General features: G+C 37.3%; 1 protein-coding gene across 4 annotated transcripts in view; it reads left to right on the forward strand.

Annotated features, from left to right (window-relative positions):
* The window catches only part of PYROXD1 (pyridine nucleotide-disulphide oxidoreductase domain 1), a 34,436-nt gene that overhangs the window by 5,451 nt on the left and 7,749 nt on the right, over window positions 1-21,236 (forward strand). For all 4 annotated transcript variants that reach the window (XM_045781395.2, XM_045781393.2, XM_087855680.1 and 1 more), the window contains exons 2-11: window positions 61-141; window positions 5,507-5,626; window positions 8,289-8,417; window positions 10,653-10,726; window positions 13,602-13,762; window positions 15,927-16,027; window positions 17,042-17,177; window positions 18,052-18,164; window positions 18,745-18,867; window positions 21,051-21,188. In XM_045781395.2, the coding sequence (XP_045637351.1) occupies window positions 61-141; window positions 5,507-5,626; window positions 8,289-8,417; window positions 10,653-10,726; window positions 13,602-13,762; window positions 15,927-16,027; window positions 17,042-17,177; window positions 18,052-18,164; window positions 18,745-18,867; window positions 21,051-21,188 (1,176 nt within the window). The remainder of the gene's footprint in view (window positions 1-60; window positions 142-5,506; window positions 5,627-8,288; window positions 8,418-10,652; window positions 10,727-13,601; window positions 13,763-15,926; window positions 16,028-17,041; window positions 17,178-18,051; window positions 18,165-18,744; window positions 18,868-21,050; window positions 21,189-21,236) is intronic.

Genomic DNA, 21,236 nt, shown 5'->3' on the forward strand with positions numbered 1-21,236 from the left:
AAAGTACCTAAAGTTATTTATCATATATCTTCTCCTTTTTTTTTTTTTTTTTTAAATAAGTTGGCTATTCAGTTTCCATCAGAAGATATTCTCCTGGTAACAGCTTCTCCTGTTATTAAAGCAGTTACAAATTTCAAGCAGGTAAGAACCTTTGTATAGCTTTCTTAGTATTAATGTTTTTAAATTTCAGTGACTTGCATAGTAGTTAGTGTAATTATAGTTTTTATATGTTTAAAGTGACAAATGTTCTTTTGATAGTCATTTTAAAATCAAAGCTCAAAGTTTAGAATTATATTAAATATCAAAAGCATCTAAATGATGTTGAATTTCTTATCTTTTTTTTTCTTCCCATCTTTTTCCTCTCATCAGAATTACTTTTTAGAAAATTTTAAATAAAGTTCTTTTGAGGAAAAATGTTATGCAAATGTAAATATGAGTACAAATAGATTTGGATATCATATATTTATACAGTTGTATATATACAAATGTATACAGTTGTACGTGAATAAATGTGTGTGTTTGCAAATGGGAAAAGTGCTTCTTAGCCAGGTTGACATGTGAAGATAATAATATTTCAGATGTGTAATAACCATCTCAGAACATCCATGAATTTACATTACACACATCATAACATTACATTAGGAGTCTGAAATCATTTGGGTCATAGTATCATAGAAGAGTGATCTCTTACGAAAAATTTCTGATTTATGTCCTAATGTATGTATATTTACATATTTATAAATTATGTATATACTGTAGTGCTATAATTATGTTATAATGCCTATGCAAAAAAATTAAATAAGTAAATCTTTTTTTCCCCATACTTTAGTGAAGAATACTACCATAGTCTTTAATACAAGTTTTCCCTTACATACTGATAATAAAATAAAACTTTCTCATGTCGTAAACCACTAAGACCAAGGGTAATTTAGTGCAATATGTTGCTTGTTTATAACCTGCTTTGAGGCACCTAAGATATCTTACTACCTAGGTACAGCCAAAGAACTTAAGGGATTGAGAGAACCAGAGAGTAAATTATGGCTATTAATCTCTTAAAAGAAAAAATATATATATTCAGTTATAGGGTAAGAGCACATACATAAGAGAAAGATGTATAGCTGGGTCTTATAAGTATTTTTCCAGAAGACAGAATTTGGTGTAGCTATTCCACAGTTTTAAGACTTCAATTTTTGCAAATTTTGTACAGTAGAAGAAAAAAAATCTTGGGTTCTAGGCCTAATTTATTTACTGGCTGCATAGCCTTGGCAAATCTCTGTATCTCAGTTGGTTCACTTATAATATTAAGATAATACTTTCCTTGTTTAGGAAGTATTAAGGTTGTATAGAAGGCTGGGAGTTTAAGATATACTAATATATGTGAAAGTGCATTAGAATAACAAATATTATGCAAATTCAGTTATTCTTAATATTCAGAAGTAGGAAATTGCTTCCTTTTTATCATTTATTGAGCATTTATATTATATATCAACCAGTGTGCTAGGTACCCAGAGTACAGAGATTGAAAGTATAGAGCATACACCAGAAAGTCACTACTGGTTATCCCTGGAGTCAGGGGACAGCAGTAGTGGTGGGGTAGTGTGAGATTCGGAGAACGGTAAAGAGGCATATTTTATTTTATATTAGGTGTTGTTTGTTTAATGTTAAAGAACATGTTTTCTTGGCTTGTGTAATTTCTTTTTTTTTTTTTTTAAGATTTTATTTATTTATTTGACAGAGATAGAGACAGCCAGCGAGAGAGGGAACACAAACAGGGGGAGTGGGAGAGGAAGAAGCAGGCTCATAGCGGAGGAGCCTGATGTGGGGCTTGATCCCATAACGCTGGAATCACGCCCTGAGCCGAAGGCAGACGCTTAACCGCTGTGCCACCCAGGCGCCCCTTGGCTTGTGTAATTTCTAAAGAAGAAAAAAGATTACTAATAACAACTCACATGACTTATGGAGTATTTACTATGTACCAGACACTCTTCTAAATGTTTTAAATGTATTAATTTAATCCTTAAGTGACTCTATGAAGTAGGTTCTTATATTATCCCCACTTACAGATGAGGTAAATGAGTCACAGCGAGGTTGGGTAAATTTCTGAGATGTGTATAGATAGGTCTTGAATACAGGCCCTTTGGCTCCATAGCCCTCATGGTTAATGATTAGCACTGTCTCAGAATAATCCCTTTCTATTGGGGCAACAAATCTACAAGACATAGTTATCATGCAATATGGTAATTATACTGATAGTGGCAAAAAAAAAATCAAAACTGGGGTCATATTGCAATATATGCATAATTATTTTAATAAATATATTATGAATGAGTGCCAAAGCCTGCCTTTGCGAGAGTCCTGAAAGATTTTACGTAGGAGGGTGCATTGAAACTGAGACTGAAAGAATAGTAGGTTTTCCCGTGTTTGTAAGAGGTTGAGTGGAGGCAGGCATGTGCCAAGGTACATGAAAGTATATTGCTATGTAATATGCTCTAACAGGTACCAATATAGTGCTGCTGGAGTGTAAAGTGTGAGGTCGAACCAGTGGGCAGGGGCCAGACCACAGTGGGCTTGTATGCTATGATACAGAATTGTCTTTTATCCAGATTTAGATGATGCCAAACTTTTGGAGCATTTTCAGCAAGTGAGAATGCTGAATTGGAGATAGAAATTTAGTATTCCTCATTGTCTCAAGTGTCAGCTGAGCCATCTGCATGGGATGCAGTCTCCCAGGAGGAATACATGCAGTGAAAGAGCCCCGCAGCAGTGTCCTGTGGAACACTGTCGTTTAAAGGAAGATCAGAAAGGAAGACCTGAAAATGGCCACCCTTATTAGTCTAGATTGAAGAGGAAAACTGTGAAAGATGAGTATCGCTGAAGCCATGGAAGGCAGAAGTTTAAGAGGAGTGGTCACGGGACGCCTGGGTGGCTCAGTCCCTTAAGCGTCTGCCTTCAGCTCAGGTCGTGATCCCAGGGTCCTGAGATTGAGTCCCGCATCGGGCTCCTTGCTCAGCGGGGAGCTTGCTTCTCCCTCTGCCTGTAGCTCCCCTTGCTTGTGCTTGCTTGCTCTCATTCTCTCTGTCTGGCAAATAATTAAATAAAGTTTTTATTTAAAAAAAAAAAAAAAAGGAATGGTCAAAGGTGTCAGATCCAAGGGAATAGTCAGGCAAGACAAGGACTCAAAAGTGCCCATATCTAGTAAATCATTGGTGACTTTGAGACAGTTTACACTGTCTTCAGAAATTAGTAGGGGGTAACTCTAAAATGACAGTAACCATAAACTTTTCTCTTTTGAAATTTAGCTGCAAAGAGAGAAAAGATAGGGTGGAGCAAATAGAGGACATGAGGACTAGCGTTGAGTTTTATTCTTTTAAGGTGGAAAACACTTTAGCATGTTTACCTGTTGAGATTAAGAAGCCAGTAGGAAAGGCTGAAGATGAAGGAAAACAAGGAATACGTAATAAAAGTCCTGAGGAGGTGAGAGACGATGGGCTATAGAGCACAGATTACTGGATTCACCTTGAAAAGGTAGAAATGGGTCAAGGAAGGCAGACAATAGCCAAAAAATGTATAGATGGTGGGAAAGAAGTACTAAGAGTTCTTAGTAGTCTCTTTAAGCCTAGAGGTAAGGTGCTTTGCTGGGAATGCGGAAGGTGGGATGTGTTTGGGAAATATTAGAATGATGAACTTTTGGTGGAATTACTGAGGGTTGGAAGATGTTCCTTAGATGTTCTTCTCACTATATTGACACTTAGGCACCGATGGTGTAAGAGCAACGGTGGCTAAACTGGGCTAGAGGTCAGTGCATTCTTCACTGTCACGCACTCAGTTAAATAGAGCCAGTAAAAAAAATGTTAGTTTTATTAAATCCTGACTCTTAAGTGTACATCTTTTTAATACTCTGTATGATGACATGGGTTGTATGCATAAAGCGCTTATTCTGCACATACGAGTCATGTTGTCTCAAGGAAAAGCAGTTGTGAAGTTGCTGAGCTGCAAGAGGAACTGATTTCTCTTTTACGGACACCAGCTTTACTTGAAAGAACAACTGACACACCATGGTAATTCATATTTGGAAAATGAGTGAAGAGAGCCTGTCACTTAAAGGAAAACAAGTGACAGTATTTGTTGCCAGTAGGACAAAATTAGAGCTTTCCAGCCAGAATTAGAATTTTGGAAAACTCATTTCCTCGCTGTGAGCTTCATGGTACTTAGACTTTTCTGTTGAGATTGTTGATGATAATGTGATTTCTTGATATTGTAGTGATATAAAATGTGTTAATATTAGGAAGATCTCCGTAACTTAGGGAACCACTGTTGTACAGATGACGAATGTGATGTTACAAGATCCATTCAAAATGCAGGATAGACCAGTGGATTTCACAGTAACAGAGGATGAAAAATTATTTGATATGGTTTCAAATTCTCCATTGCAACTAATCTTTAAGAAACCGCTTGTTGAGTTTTAGTGTACCATCAAGGAAGAATATATGTTCTCTGAAAAGGCTGCATATACTTCAACCAAATTAACATATTGTAGTAGTTTGAACACAAAGGCAGATCTTCTGTTAAGACCAGACATTAAAGTTATTTGCAAAAATGTGAAACACTACCATTCTTCTCAATTTCTTTTGTTCTGGAAAAAATTGTTATTTTTTATTAGAAGGATATTATATCTGTTTAACATGTATTGGATTTATTATACTTCTAATTGAATTAAATATTTTACATTTTTCTCAGTTTTCATAGCTAATGTAGTGGATATCACTTGGTTTAACTCACACGGACAAAAGCTCTTTGGAGCCCTCAGTCATCTGTAAGTGTGTAAAGGGGTCTTGAGACTAAACGGTTTGAGAACCGCTCGGGCCATGTAGTAGGATTTTTCCAGTAGTATTTACAGGGCAGCTGAGGTCAAATGCCAGTCTGCAAGGTGCGGTGCTTCCACAGCAGACTGGGTATATAGGACTGGAGAAAGCAGTAGTTCGATCTGTGGTTGGGGGTTTTCAGGGTAATTAATGGTTAAAGATAACAGAGCAAGGAAGTAAAAGTTTGGGCAAAACACGAAATGATCTACAATGGAGTCACGGCTGCACAGGAAGAAAAGTGAGTCCAAGAGGATGCTGATGGGTTTGGACAACAGGAAAGAGTCCAAAGGCTAGATCACAGTAAAGTTAGCTGGTGAGTGGACAGAGGAAACTGTAAGGATAAGGAAATCGACAGGCTGTGTGGTGAAAATATGCAGAAGTGAGTAGAGTCAGCCCTCATTTTCCAGGCTAGGAGACTGAGGTGCAGTGACCTGGCTGACTTGCCCGAGTGGTAGGACTAATATTTGAGTTCAAGTCTTAAAATATGGAGTTAGCCCTCTTTATGCTGTATGTGGTGCAGTTGGCCGACTTTGTTTTATGAATACGAAGTAAGTACTTTATAAAAACAAATGAAAGTGTTTTAATTTAAAATTCTTGAAGTATTTTTTAAACCTACATTTTTACCTTTTCTGATCTAATAACAGGTTTCTAAAGTCTTGGAGGAGTTTGATGTTGAAGAGCAATCGAAAACCATGTTAGAAAATCGCTTGCCCAACATTAAGATTATAGAATCTGGAGTGAAGCAACTGAAGAGTAAAGAACACGTAAGAGGATTTCTTTATGACGCCCATTGTTCAATCTCAGCGAGCTTTTGCCTGTTTTCTTTTGACCCCGTGTCTACCACCACCACCACCACGAAGGTCCCTACCCTATAAAGTTTAGTGACACTGATTAATATTATTACTGGGAAAATTTATACTTGTCGTGAGTTTATTGAGATTATATAATTAGTTTGATTTAGCATTTTAGGTTTTACATTTCACGTGAGCATTAACATTTATATAGTGTCTGCTGTGTTCTGGGCACCGCGTTGCCCAGGGAGCGCCCAGTGTCGTAGCAAATACACGTGCACACGTGTAACTATAGGGTCGTGAAAAGCACAGTCACTGAACTCTTATCAGAGCTCTGATATTACAGAGATTTGCGAGGACTTCACAGAGGGAATAATATTTGAACGAAGTTTAAAAGGTGGGTGAATTAAGAGTTCTTAATTAGGGGCATTGTAGAAAAAGGAGGTGGCTTATTCAGTGCCCAAAGAAAAGGAAAGGGGCACGTGGAAGAGTGACGCTGTCAGAGGGACTGTAGTGGGGACAAGGAAGGGGGAATGGCAGACGAGGCCGAAGAAATAAGACTGCGAAGAGCTGTTTACATCATGCCAAGAAATTTATAACCAATGGAGAAACGAGGAGATTTTAGGCGGAGGCAGGGTGATACCACGGATGCTGTTTTAGGAAGGTGGATGGGACAGCAGTGTTGAGGATGAAGAGGGGCGGAGTGAGGGGCTGGTGGCCAGCAACCGAATCAGAAGGTGTTCGCGGTCGTGCAGAATGGTAGAAGGCCTGAACTGAGACAGGCACAGGGTAAGTTGGAAAGAACGGCCCAGGTAGGAGTGAGATTTCTCCTGTAAACTCAGCAGGACCCAGTAGCCCGCTGGACATGGGACTGAAGGAGGCGGGTTCGGGAAGGGTGTTGTCAGATGATCAGCGTCTCCTCAGACGGGAGCTTTGGGCGAGATGGGAAGTAGAGTTTGCAGTTTGTGAGCTCTCATTTGTGAGTCCTCGCTTAGGGAGAAAACACACTTCTAATACGTTCGAAACATAAATAATTTGACAGGAAAAAATAAATAAGTACTGAATTTTATGAGAAAAAAATTAAAAATCATGAATCCCAAAACCAGAATAAGTTTCTAATATTTACAGTAGTACCTATCTTATATAACATCCATGTCAGTTAATTTGCAAAAAGAAGTCTGCTCAGATGCGTCCTAATAAATTAGGAGGGAATTTATATTCGGGCATTTGAATAAATCAGAGTGTCACCCATTGCCATTTGGAGTGTCCTAAATGAGATCATGTCTGTATTATCTTTTATATTCTTTAATGAATTAGAGATTATGTGTTTTATCTTCATGTCTACTTCCAAAAATTTAACAGTAGCCAATGAAAAGCGTTCTTGTGTGTGTTTTTACAGTAGCTAAATGCAAATTATTTTTTAAATTTGGTCAGAGTCTATAACTACTGTTTGCCAGATAAAATTCGAACCATATTATCTGCAGGAAGACACGTATAGAATTTCTATATGCACTGTACCCTGTGGAATTATTGGCTTTGTGTTTTTGTTATGTGGAGAAAGAGTTACAACGGGTAACAGATGTCTCAGTGGGTATCAAGTGCTACAGTTAGGATTTGCCATGTTTTGTAAATCAAACACCTGGCACAATGTTAACCTCTGAACCACTTCACAAGGTCTGTCATCTCTCATAATCATATGTACTTATTATAGGTACATGCTTTCTAAAGGCTACTGCTTAGATGTAGATTTTCATTCAGTATTAAGGAACAAAAACAGTGGATCTCAAATATGTATTTTCAGACTGAATGATGTCATTAAAAATTAATATAAATAACTCTAAAGCCAGTTTGCTGGTGAGGTGATTGTTATTTGTACTTAAGAATATAAATACTGTTGTTTAGCACTTCTAATGTTTTCAGATAATGTACCCTTTCCTACCTACCGTATCCCCATGTACCCAGCCCAGCTATTAAGGTATGATACCATTAGAATTACTAGATCTTCCTACAGTAACATCCACTGAGATCAGAAATATTCATTAAGGGCTGCTCTAGGTATAATATCAGAATGCTCAATTTTAAAATTTCTGAATTTTTCTTTTTTTAAAGATTTTATTTATTTATTCGACAGAGATAGAGACAGCCAGTGAGAGAGGGAAAACAAGCAGGGGGAGTGGGAGAGGAAGAAGCAGGCTCACAGTGGAGGAGCCTGATGTGGGGCTCGATCCCATAACGCCGGGATCATGCCCTGAGCCGAAGGCAGACGCTAACTGCTGCACACCCAGGCATCCCTGAATGTTTCATTTTTAAGCTGAGGTCAACATACCTCCCTGAATATCATGAGATTCCTTAAGTTTTATGCAAAATCTGCTGTGGATGTGCCTTTTTTCCCAGGGGAGAAAGACTGGTTTTCACCGGATTCCCAGAAGGGCTCACGCCCTGCGATGATGGCGAATGAGTGGAGAACGCCATTCTCGTGTTTGCTTTGATTTGCAGTTGCTCAAACGAAGTGTTGAGTGCCACCAAGAGGCAACCTTAGTGTATTTTTTGCTTTCCTCTTATTGAGTTTTTTATTTAAAATGAAATTGTACCCACGGATGAACATGTTTCTCCTCTCCCCTTGCTGTTTCTGCAGTGCGTTGTAACGGGAGACGGCAGTCAGCTTGTGTATGAGAAACTCTGTCTGTGTGCTGGAGCTACGCCGAAGTTGGTGTGCGAAGGAAATCCTTACGTGTTAGGAATCCGTGATACGGACAGTGCTCAGGTAACATTTGAGGTTGGGTCATGGGAAAGGAGCGTGAATATTTCTTAGACTTTTCTATATTTGAATCAAAGTATTCTACTTACAGTGTTAATTCCTAAATTATAGAAGAGTTTTGCTTTATGATCCATAAACCAGAAAATATTTGTAATGTTATTGCCAGTTTCAGTTTGGCTTTGGTTGATAATTTTTTTTAGTTCATGCTGATGTTCTGTGTTCTTTCCACCGTGCAGTGTATCCCAGATAGAACAGCTAAGCTGAAGGTTATAACTTATACACACATTCATTACTGCACTTTGGGAATATGTGATTTGCAGTCTAAATAATGTAATGATCTGTTTCCAAAAAGGTAAAGTATATCCCAAACTTACTGAACTTACCCCTTAGCCAAGAAGTTAATATTCAGATGTTTGTGGTACAGAATCATGACAGAATCCTAGAACCGAAAAATTCATTTGGTTTATTGTTGTGCTCAGGAACCACAGTAAACTATCCCAATAAGGTGAAACTCTGTGGAACCTTCTACAACTTCTGGTAATGGATCTCAGGACTTTGGGGTTCACTGACCCTTCTTTCCAAGAAGCTCTTCCTAGTTTCCGATCATAATATTCTGCCTTACCTCAAGCTCATTGTTGTAGTTCTGTCCCATAGGGTGGTAGTTTTACATTTATTAATGCTATTTTAAATTCTTGAAAATTGATGTTTTCTTTCAGCCTGTTCTTAATTAAATAGGAATGTAGAGAAAACTAGAAACTAGAAAAACTTAATTACAAATTATAACTTAATTATAACTTAATTAAAATTGTAAACATTTCAGGTTCCTGTTATCAAAGATTGAGTTCATAACTGTGTTCCAGCTAGGCCGCTAAATACACGAGCTTATTGCTTATGATAATCCTGTGTGACAGTATTATCCCGTCTTACAAATAGGAAACTTTGATAAACTTTGATAAATTAAGTGTTTACCTATACTAAAGCAGTTATTAAGTCTCTCAGAAGTACATATTAAACCCATGCCATTTATCTCCGTGTCCAGTGTTTTTAACAGATCTTTCTTATTTACTGTCCTCAGTGAAGGACAAACTAAAATTAACTTTTCTTGTAGTGCATTTCAGTAGTTATTTATTGACTATTACAGTAAAGTTTCGGATGAATTTAATAGAAGTTTAGGAGCAATAGAATTTAGTAGAACTTGACATAGTAGGAAGAGGAATTTGGCTTCAGATGTCATTCTGAAGTGGTGGGACTATTCTGTATTTTTGAAAGTGCCACAAAAATGACCATGGCTGGGACACCTGGGTGGCTTAGTCATTAAGCGTCTGCCTTTGTTTCAGGTCATGATCCCAGGGTTCTGGGATTGAGTCCCTGCTTGGCTGGAAACCTGCTTCTCCCTCTGACCCCCTCGCCCCCCATGCTCCCACGTGCACTCTCTCTCTCTCTCTCTGACAAATAAACAAATAAACAAAATCTTAAAAAAAAAAAAAAAAAAAAAAAAAAAAAGACCGTGGCTTCCCTAAGCTCATTGTGATCTTTTATAGGGGGCAGAGGAGGAAGGTGGTAGAGGCATCAATTGGTTGTCTTAGAGTGATAAGAACGTAACATATTCTTTTGATATTGTGCCTGCTCCTAACAGCTTTATTTATTTATCTTAATGCTTACAGAGGCCTAATGAGATAGTCACTTCTTGTTTCCATTTATAGTTGAAGAACCAGAGGCACAGAGGGGTTAAGCAACTTGCGCAAATTACTAACTGCTGGAGGCAGTTACTAACTCCTAGAGTCAGGCGGTTACTAACTCCACCAAGCTGTTGTGCTGCTCATTCGTGCAAGTTTCGAGTGTTGACTGACTCCAGGGAAAGTGTCAAGGGACTAGGTGAGAAGGAATAACCCTGTATGTAGGAGACAGATCAATGTCCTGTTAGTAAACTGATTTGATGAAGGAGTTAGGAACGTGATGAACTAGAGGCTGTGCCGCTTGCTGGAATTCTCAACTACTCTCAATGCAATGTCCTAAAAGGCAAGGAGAATCAGCAGAGGCACTGCTGTGAAGGCCACTTACGAAAACAGCATTTGTGATATTGGGAGGGTGCGTCCTGGCAGAGTGGGCAAGTGAGATTTATTTTGTTCCTGTGTAAATCAGATAAAATTCCTACATTTTAAGAATATTATCAGTGAAGCCTCTTGCTTCAAGTTTTGCCCACTATTTACAGACCACTATCTCATTTTCTTTTTAATACAGGAATTTCAGAAACAGCTTACTAAAGCTAAGAGAATAGTGATCATAGGGAATGGCGGCATTGCACTTGAACTGGTGTAAGTATATATTTTTAAATACTATTTAAACACTGCTCTGTGATTCATGTGATTATTGGCTGACTAGAAACACCTTGGTATTCTGAAATTCAAAGATAAATGTAATTGTTTTTCCTATATTTTCAACGAAAATATCCACTTTATATTTTTAGCTTTCATGGAGTTCATAGTTGCAGTAATGTCATTGCAAAACATGAGCTTAGGGAATATTTTCTGTCTCAAGAGGCCACACACAGGTGACTGGAGAGATGTGATCCATAGAGGGGTCATTGAAAAACAATTTGTGCACACTTTGAGTTTCCTGGTCACAGCCCCCACCCCTTTTTGTTTATATCCATTCTGTTTCGCTCATTTATATGGTTACCTGTCTGGCCCGTGACTCCCTATTTGAAGATCTGTGGTACTCCCAGCTCTTGGTTTTTTGGAAGTTGGAAAATGTTGAACACTTAAATTAATACGAAATCTTAATATCTTAAGATGATATTTCAAGTTCAAAGAACACTGAGGAATCAATATCCTGCTATGGTCTATAGAGCATTGATTTTCTTTGTGATTTTTCTCTTCCAATGGATGGCTGACATGGAATAGTCTGGACATTTTCAAACCAGAAAGTTGAGTCTAACTAAAGAGGACAAATTTGTATCAAAATGATGAGTTTGCCAAAGCCTGGTCCGTTCTAACTCTTGGACTAGGTTTTTGCTCCTTTTTTTTACAGGGTGGTAAATCCTGGTGGAAGCTTATAAGAGTTCCTCAGTTGCCTGAGTACTAGGGGTGGCAATCATTCTTGTAATTATGAAGTTTGTGGCACTATGGGGAACTGCAGAGAAACAAACAAACAAAAAACTAGAGAGTCAGAACCAAACATGGCCAAGTGGAGGGAGGGGGCACATGACAAATTTTCTCCATTAGAGATCACCAAAATTGTAACTTAATACTATTATTCTTTACATTGGAAAATTTTCCTACATTCGGAAATATTCAAAGTCTTACAACATTTAATCCTGTTAATCATTTGATCCATTTAATCATTTTCTTTAGGTTGGCGATCGAATATATCATTTGATACAACTCCTAAAGAAAGGCCGCATATAATGCTGTTGTTCCAGCATAGGTCCACTGATGATCAGGTGTTTGTCATCTCGTGCTGAGAAATGACTCACACAAACCCTTTCTGCTCGTCAGCAGCCCTCATGTCCCCCTGAGGCAAATGCTCATTTCCGTCAGGGTAGTCTTCTTCTTTACTAGTGTAGTTTAATCTTTTCTTTCCAAAAGGCTTTTTTTTTTTTTTTAAATCTCATAAAACCATACTTCATTGGTTGTTTTTTTTTAAGAGTGGTTTTAAAAGTGAAAGTCTTTCTGCTACATGTGAGGATACCTCTGTGGTGACACGTCTTGCTGAGGGCACAGTTCATAGGCTCAGGGGAGTACAGGGTATCCTGTGAGGTAGGGCACGTACAGGAGTTGCTCATGGTTACTTGCTACTGTGGCCTACTAGTCAACCATCAGTATTTTAAGCTATACCGATATGCATTATACTGTTATATTACTCTAAAATTTTTAAAAAATGGTAGAGGAATTTCTAATTTATAAAAACTAAAGAAAGTATTTCATAATAATGATGTGCCTATATGTAAATTAAGATATGAAATTTATTACTGAATGTTTGCATATTGATGTTCTGCTCATCAGCAATCCTGTATGACTTGAGGAGCATAAAATAAAATATTCTCCAAAGAATGTGAAATTTAGTAACTATAAATATTTGTTTCTGCCATAGGGGAGCAAGAAAAATAAAGGCTCATTAGATAGGGCAGGGGGATCCTTTACCATATTGGCAGAAAGCATGAACGTCGGGTGACCTGAAGTCAGATGTACTAAACCTTCTTTTCTGTATCATGTGCTTATTGATTAGCTTGAAAAGTCCACATGTTACGTTATACCATCTGTGACATAAAGATGGTGATACTTAGACCATGAGGCAGCATTAAAAGTTCTTAACACACGGTATTCTTAGTACCACTACATGTTCAAATAAAATCCTGGTATAATTAGGATGACCGCATATCCTGTTTGTCTAGGATTGTCCCAGTTCATCAGTTGTACCTAAAACAAGTATTAATAGCAGAAAAATCTAAGGGACTTCAGGGACTTGGTGAAATGAATACTAAGTAAACCACATTCTTGGTAACCAAACCTAGAGAGAAAACAGTGTGCAGGAGCTCTGGCCATCTCATGAGTGGTAATGGCCTGTATACACGATGGCCATTCCTTTCTTCCTTGATTTTTCTGTGAACCGGATCATTCTTTGGCTAGATGGTGTGGAAACTTCTGAGGCAAAGGGAGAGGATTGCAGGAGAGTTAAAATTTTAGTTAATAACTCTAATTCTCTCCTTTTTCTATCTCCTTCCATAATGTTGTGCTTTGAGTACACAAAATACTGGTTACCAGAAAAGTGAGGTATTCTCAGTATTTTAACTGTGTACCATCCATCCATCATTGATTACACTGTAACTGTGTCAACAAAGCACTGCCCACTCATGGAACTCTGGGGAACATCCATACAATAATTATGTTGGGGAGACTGAACACTTAGAGAAATGCTCACTGTAATGAAATTTTACCTGATACTCAGTTACATACGTTTGTCATTTTTATGTTCTTTCAATAAACTCGTTAAACTTCTTTTACTACTTACTCTGCTTTAACTCTTTTTATCCTGAAAGAGTATTACATTCCTCTGTATAATCATTTTTGCTCAGTTTGTCTTAAAATATTTTCTTTACTTTTGCCCTCAGAGGTAATTGTTATTTGCAAATACAGAGATTTCTTCTCAGATTTTCAGAATTGCTCCGAGTAACTTTAATATTCCTTTTAGGTATGAAATTGAAGGCTGTGAAGTCATTTGGGCCATTAAAGATAAAGCTATTGGGAATACTTTCTTTGATGCAGGAGCAGCTGAATTCTTGACTTCAAAGCTCATTGCTGAAAAACCAGAGGCTAGAATTGCACATAAAAGAACTAAATATACAACTGAAGGTAAATACAGCATCTTGTTCATTCACGGATGAAACTTTTTAGCTTTTTAGCCATACAGAAAAAGGCTATAAGAACATTGAGCAAAATATTATAGTTGGGAGATAGAAATATAGATAATATTTATTTCTGTATCTTACATGACTTAGATTTTCCAGGATTTTTTTAAATGCCAAACATGTATAATTAAAACTGGAAATTTAAAGTGAATTAAATGAACCAGCCCATCTCCCTCTTTGCAAACAGATGGTACAACTGGATAGGATCTAAGGTAATTTTACAAAAATTGCAATGAATTTAAAAAGAAATACAGGGGTGCCTAGGTGGCTCAGTCAGTTAAGCTCCTGCCTTCAGCTCAGGTCATGATCTCAGGGTCCTAGGATGGAACCTGGCATGGGGCTTCCCGCTCAGCGGGGAGCTTGCCTCTCCTTCTTCCACTGTCCCTCCCCCCAGCTTGTGTGCACGCGTGCTCTCTCTCACGCTCTCTCTAGCAAATAAAATCTTTAGGAAAAAAGAAAAAAACCTAGTTTTTTAAGAATTTTTTTCTAACTTTTGGCTTATACAGTTCAAAAAGAATTCTATAAGTTTTGAGGGTGCTAAAAATTGACAGTGTTTAAAAACCGATGACTAATTTTTTTTATTGAATTATAACGGACTACAATATATTAGTTTCAGGTGTACAACAGTAGTGATTCAGTATTTTTATACATTGTGATGTGGTCATCTCGTAGGTTTAGTTACCCTGTCACTGTGCAAACTTATAGTACCATTGACTATATTTCCTGTGCTGTACTTTACAGCCCCGTGACTTATTATAACTGGAAGTTCGTACTACTTACTACCGTTCACCTGTTTTTCCTGTGCACCAGTGCCTCCCCTGTGGCAACCACCAGTTCTCTATATCTGAGTCTGTTTCTGCTTTGTTTTATGTATTTTGTTGTTTTAAAATATTTTTCCTAGTTTAACTTGCATGTGTTTATTTAAAACAGTTTTACTGAAGTATAGTTAACATACAGTGTTATATTAGTTTCAGGTGTACAGTAAAATGATTCGACAATTCTGTACATTACTCAGTGCTCCTCATGATAAGTGTACTCTTAATCCCCTTTATTTCACCCATACCCCCATACATCTCCCCTCTGGCAACCACAAGTTCTCTGTATTTAAGAGTCTGGTTTTTGGTTTGTCTCTATTTTGTTTCTTAAATTCCATATAAGAGTGAAATCATATGGCATTTGTCTTTGTCTGACTTATTTCGCTTAGGATTATACCCTCTAGGTCCAGCCGGGTTGTTGCACAAGGCAAGATCTCATTCTTTTTTATGACTTAGTAATCTTCCATTGCATGTTTACCCTACCCCACATCTTCTTTATCCATTCATCAGTTGATGGACATTTGGGATTGCTTCTGTATCTTGCTTGTTGTAAATAATGCCATAGTTAACATAGGGGTACATTTATCTTTTCAAATTAGTGTTTTTGTTTTCTTTGGGTAAATAGCCAGTAGTGGAATCACTGGATCATATGGCTTTTTTGTTTTTGGTAATTCTATTTTTAATTTTTTGAGGAAGTTCCATACTGTTTTTTTTACAGTGGTTGTACCAATTTGCATTCCCACCAGTGGTACATGAGGGATCTTGTTTCTCCACATCTTTGCCAAGACTTGTTATTTCTTGTCTTTTTGATTCTAGCCATTCTGCAAGTGTAAGGTGATACCTCATTGTGGTTTTGATTTGCACTTCTCTGATGATTAGTGATGTTCAGCATCTTTTCCTGTCCCTGTTAGCCAGCTGTATGTCTTTGGAAACATGTCTGTTCAAGTCCTCTGCCCATTTTTTATTTTGGTTGTATCTTTGTTACCAAGTTGTAGGAGTTCTTTATATATTTTGGATATAAACCTTTTATCAGATAGATCTTACCCCTCATATTAACATACCTTTGGGGATGCTGTGTTTATACTCAACACTTGATTAAAAGATTATCCATTTTATAGCTCTATTTCACAAAATATTAAAATAATAAAATAACCCATACAGATAACTTAGTTAAATCATGCTGTACTTATGTACGTATGAGAATTATAACATTCCTAAAAGCTTGAGAACACAAAGCATAGTTCTCTGCCTGGCAGTTTTTAGATCATTTGAATTTTGAGTTTATCTCTTCAGGAAGGAAAAAGGAAACACAAACCAAAGCTGGTGCTGGTAATATGGGCAGTGCCTTGGGACCTGATTGGCATGAAGGCTTGAATCTTAAAGGTGCAAAAGAGGTATGTGTTCATATACTAATTAAATCTAAGATGCAATTTTAAATTCTTAAACCATTTGTTAAAGACTGGTCACAAGTAAGTCAAACAACTGGTAGGTCAGTTAAAATCTAAAGTGCTAGGACAGACAGGACCAAAGGCACTTGGCCTGATTCCTTACCACAGATAAATGAGTATTTCCTTCATCTAAAACTGACTCACGGCCTTCTTTTTAGTTCCCCAGGCAGACAGATTTCCAGAACTGGACTACAGTGAATATAACTGTCCTATTTTAAATTAATCTTTTCTCAAAAGTCACTTCACATGCCTTATAATATTTTAAAGATTATTAGATAAATTCTAAATAAAATACATATTTAACACCCTAACTGGATAAGCAAATGACTTGCTTTTGCTCGTTTATTAGATATTTGTGTTTAAATAGTTAAAAGGCTGTGATAAATACTGTAAGAAGCGTACATGGAGTCCTTATTACTGTGTATGATTTCTTTTCAGCCTTGGGTAGTTTGGAGGGGAGCTGGCTTCATGGCATATCTAATTTTTGTGATAGAAATTATACAAAATCATTTCTTCCTGCATCTTCAGATCCAAAGATTAATAGTATTTTTAACCTGAGAACTTCAGCAGTTTGGTTCAGTAAACATTTTCTCCTTTGTACTTGACACTTTCCTAAGGTTCTGGATATAAGTTAGTTGGCATGGACCTGCCCTCAAGAGGCTTTTACAGTCTCTAGCAGTTGTAATTTTTTAACAACTCTATTTGTAATTATCACTGAGGCTAATACTTAAAAGCACACCCTGCCAGTGCAGCTAGCTGTTAAGTTCTGAATGGATTTCTGCTCACTCCCTTCACGCACAGAAATTGAGAGACTTATTTTGGGGCATCCAGTGTGTTTCCATTTATACTGTAAGAAGTATTTCTTCTATATGTTTCTACAAGTGTATTATATTTTTTTTTAATCATCAGCAGCCTAAGTCATTTTTTGGGACTTGTTATGGTGACCAGTATTTCTTTTAGTTTTCTCGTAAGATTCACATTGAAACTGTCTGTGAAGTAAAGAAAATCTTCCTTCAGGAAGAATTTAGAATTTCTAAGAAAAAGTCCTTGCCTTTTCCCAGAGACCATTCTGATCAGTCAGTCACAACTGATAAAGGTAAGTAATAAAATAAAAAATACAGTAACCAGTAATTTAAAATGATGAAACCTTAATCTTACTATATTAAAAAACTTAATTTCCATATGAAATTTAAACATAAAAAGTAAAAATGAAATGATTACAATGTAAGTCATTTCATTTTCATTAGTCTTCACGTTCCCTAATAATTTGTATGCAGCTTTACATCAGTCTCATCGTGCTCTGGCCACCACAACTCTTAGTCAGAATATCTTGCAGATCAAAACAAATATCAACTAAAAAACTTTCATATTCTCAGAGGTGAAGCGACTGCCCCAAAATTAAACAGATTGAAAATCTAAATTTGGAATTAAGAAACGGATCTAATCCCTATTTCACACTCTGTGAAAACTACCACCATCTTAAATAACACTCAGCCAAACTAGCATATGAGATACTCCACTGTTTTTCAATTCTTTGAATTTTTCCATGGGAAAACGTAGTGTTAAGAGTTTGAATATGTGAGTAGTAAGGGAAAACATTGAAAAGTGAGTAATCTATTTGGACTAAACTCTTAGTGGAGTATATATAATAGCTTAATAGTTTTAAAGAAATAATTTATAAAGTAATCAGTTTAAAGTCATTTTGTTACAAGTTCTTTGTCTAAATTTGAACGAAAAATGTTTAGAATGCCATAATTTTGTAAGTATACCCAAAACAAGGAGACAGTACTGATTGCATTGTAATCGTTTAAGCAAATGTGCCTTATAAAATTAAGGGGTATGTTTTAAAGTCCTCTCCTGCCTTTTTCTTTCACTCTTTGTTCTAGGCATTATATTCACATAATGCTAATGACAGCTGGTGATGATTACATTTGAGAATGAAGGTGGTTTTTTGTTTGTTTGTTTTAAAGAGGTATGGCCTGTATATGTGGAATTGACTAATGAAAAGATATACGGCTGTGATTTCATTGTCAGTGCTACAGGAGTTACACCAAATACAGAACCTTTCCTCTGTGGCAACAATGTAAGGTGAAATTTTTTGTCCTACTCTGAATATTTTTAAAGTAGTGTGAGATTTCTAATTCTCAAGCATAAATAACTGTTGTTTTAGTGTAAAACTGTAAGGAAGCTGAAAACAGTTTAGTTTACAGTCATGTTTGATTTGCAGTATTTTGTATTGCCTAAAGTCCTTAACAGTGTCCCCATAAATGGGACATAATGAACAACTCATTTGTCTAAACGTTGATGAGACGGACACCTATGAAATCTTACATATGAGTCTTTTAAAGAAACCGTCTTGTTTCAAATGCCTTTTAGCATTTGAAGCTTGCAAAACTGAGGAATATTGCAGTTATGAGTGGGGTAGTCATATGATTACTGAGTGTTCTTCATGTTGAAAGTCTTAAGAATTTTTTAGTTGGTCTGTCCTAGTAGGATTCTGATTCCCTGGAAATTCAGCTGAATTGTCTAAACTTTGCAGCTGTTTTTTACTCTCACTAAAGATCAGTATACCGAGGTGTAAAAATGTGACTTGTTCTTTTACTTTAGAACAAAAGCATCTTTCATTTTTCTTCCCACATATGCTTATCAGGAACCCTGTTTAGTTTGCTCTAGGAGAAGACGGCGGCCTGAAGGTGGACGCTCACATGCACACGTCTCTCCCTGATGTCTACGCCGCGGGTGACGTCTGCACCGCGTCCTGGCGGCCCAGCCCGGTCTGGCAGCAGGTGAGCTGCACCCACCATCACACCTTTGTATGAGATTTCTCAGATTCCCTGATGGTACGGAGTCGCTACCAGCAAATCCAAATTTCTGGTTTTCCCACTTAAGTAGGAAGCTATCCTAGAGTTTTTAATGATATTTAAAAAAAAAAGAATGTTTACCTCTGCTAAGTTATCCTATAGTGATAGAACACACTGGGATGTCTTGTAATTCAAAAAGAATTATGGGCTATGACTTTTTCATCTTCAAATACTTACCAGCTGTCCAGTGGGACTTTGTGACGACAGAAACATTCTATACGTCTGCAGTGTACAGTCAGGCAGTAACCAGCTAAGTGTCTGTATCGAGCCCTTAAAATGTGCTGAATGTGACTGAGGAACTGAATTTTAATTTTATTTACATTTAAGTTTAAATAGCTCCATGGGTCCAGTGGCTACCGGACTGGATGGTGCAGCTTTGGATGAATAAATAAGTCTGAGGTATAAACTGTACAGATGAATGATGACCCCTGAATGATGAATGTGGGAATTATGACTGAAAAAATTTCCTGTAGTGAACAGCCTTCCTCAGCCAAACAGCTCCGTCCAGCTGGACGTCCACGTCCTCCTGCCCTCAGGTGCTGCTGCCTCCTCACGGTGGAGCAGAAATCCTTGAGGAAGATACTCAGACCGGGGCCGTAGGCGAGGTGGTCTTAGGAGAAGTAGAGACACAGGTAGACGTTACAGACAGAAGAACCAGGCAACGGTCGGTGAAAGACCAGCTCCACAGGGAGACATTTTACTCCTTCAGATTAACTGTGGAGTGTGAAGTAGCAGAAGAGCTAGATATATTCTAAGGGGCACCTTCAATACTAGGTGTTTTTATGAACAGAGATAACAGTCATAGGAAGAGTGCTTTTGGTCTATTCTAAAGTGCTAGCTTGTTTTCAGTTTTTTCTACATTCTGTCATTACTGTGGCATATCTGTCCTCAACTCTCAGGCACTGGTGTTCGTGGGATTTTTTTTTTTTTTTAAGACTTTAAACCCTCTAGGATAAATTAGATCTTATGTGTCATACTCTGCTATAGGCAATATCTAAAAAAAAAAAAAAAAACCCAAAACAAAACAGATGGCTCTTATTCTGAGTGAATCTAATAGACCTTGTCTCTTAATTTGTAGAAGCAATAAATAAGTACAGTAATTAATTAGTTTTACATGATCCAGGACCCAAACTGGAGGGACTCTGAGGCCGGTAGACATTAAGTTTAACAACGGTCCAGCAGTGTTAACACTGCAGGCCGCCTCCATTAGCCGTTCTCTAGTGTTGTGCTCGGTTTGCTCTGCTTCCTTCCCACAGATTCCCTTTCACTTCATCAAACTGATCTTGTTTATACACAGGAGACTGAATTAAAAAATCTATCCATTCTGCCAGAAATGATTGTAGTGGTATTTTTGCACACAAAAGGACATTAGTTACACACAGGGGTGTAGATTAGCTTACTTAATTTTCTCAGTAGCCACGGAATAGGTGGTGTACATTTATGTTTCAGGTGAAGAAATTAAGGCTGTTAATAAATAAAAATGAAAAGTTAAAGATGTAGAAGAGTTGCTATTTAAATCTCTTGACTTTCACAGCCAGTGTTCTATCAGGGATTCATAAAACTCTGTAGAAATAAACATACAATAAAGGAGAAATTAATAATGTAAGGGAAGAACTTAAAATTCCCATCATCAGTCGCTGAAATCTGGTAAGATTTCCCGAGGCTGGACACCCAATTAGTACATCGATTTAACTGCATGGGAGGCCTTAACTAGCACCAAAATCTAAAGATTAGGAAAAGAAATGCAATTTTCAGTGATAATTTGTCATCTCTACTTATGCTGATAATGAGACTGGCTAATTAGTAGTATTCTTACCTGGTATACCCTGAAATGTTTTAGTTAGTTGTAATAGTTTATTGAAACATACAGATTTGGTATCATCCTTTAATTTCAAAGGCAGTAATTTGGATAGAATTATCAAATAGCAAATCAAGTTTGGTTAGTATAGATTGGTGATGGCTTCTATGGCAAAGACGGTCCAACTAGTCCTCTAGCTCGCGCCAATCTCAAGGAGTGTCAACGTTGAACCCCTTCAAGGACTTTTGTAAGGCACTGTTAAAGTAAGAACAGTGAAAAATTTTTACCTCATGACATTTCTTTCTTTCAGATGAGGCTGTGGACCCAGGCTAGACAGATGGGATGGTATGCAGCGAAGTGCATGGCTGCCGCTAGCTTAGGAGAATCTATTGACATGGACTTCAGCTTTGAACTTTTTGCACATGTAACAAAATTTTTTAACTATAAGGTAAGATAAGCAAATTAGTGTCTTTTTCTGCTTGTTAGTTTTATAACT

Source organism: Ursus americanus, chromosome 25 (assembly GCF_024610735.1).
Source record: "Ursus americanus isolate L20-20 chromosome 25, mUrsAme1.1.p, whole genome shotgun sequence".
NCBI classification, from domain to species: domain Eukaryota; kingdom Metazoa; phylum Chordata; class Mammalia; order Carnivora; family Ursidae; genus Ursus; species Ursus americanus.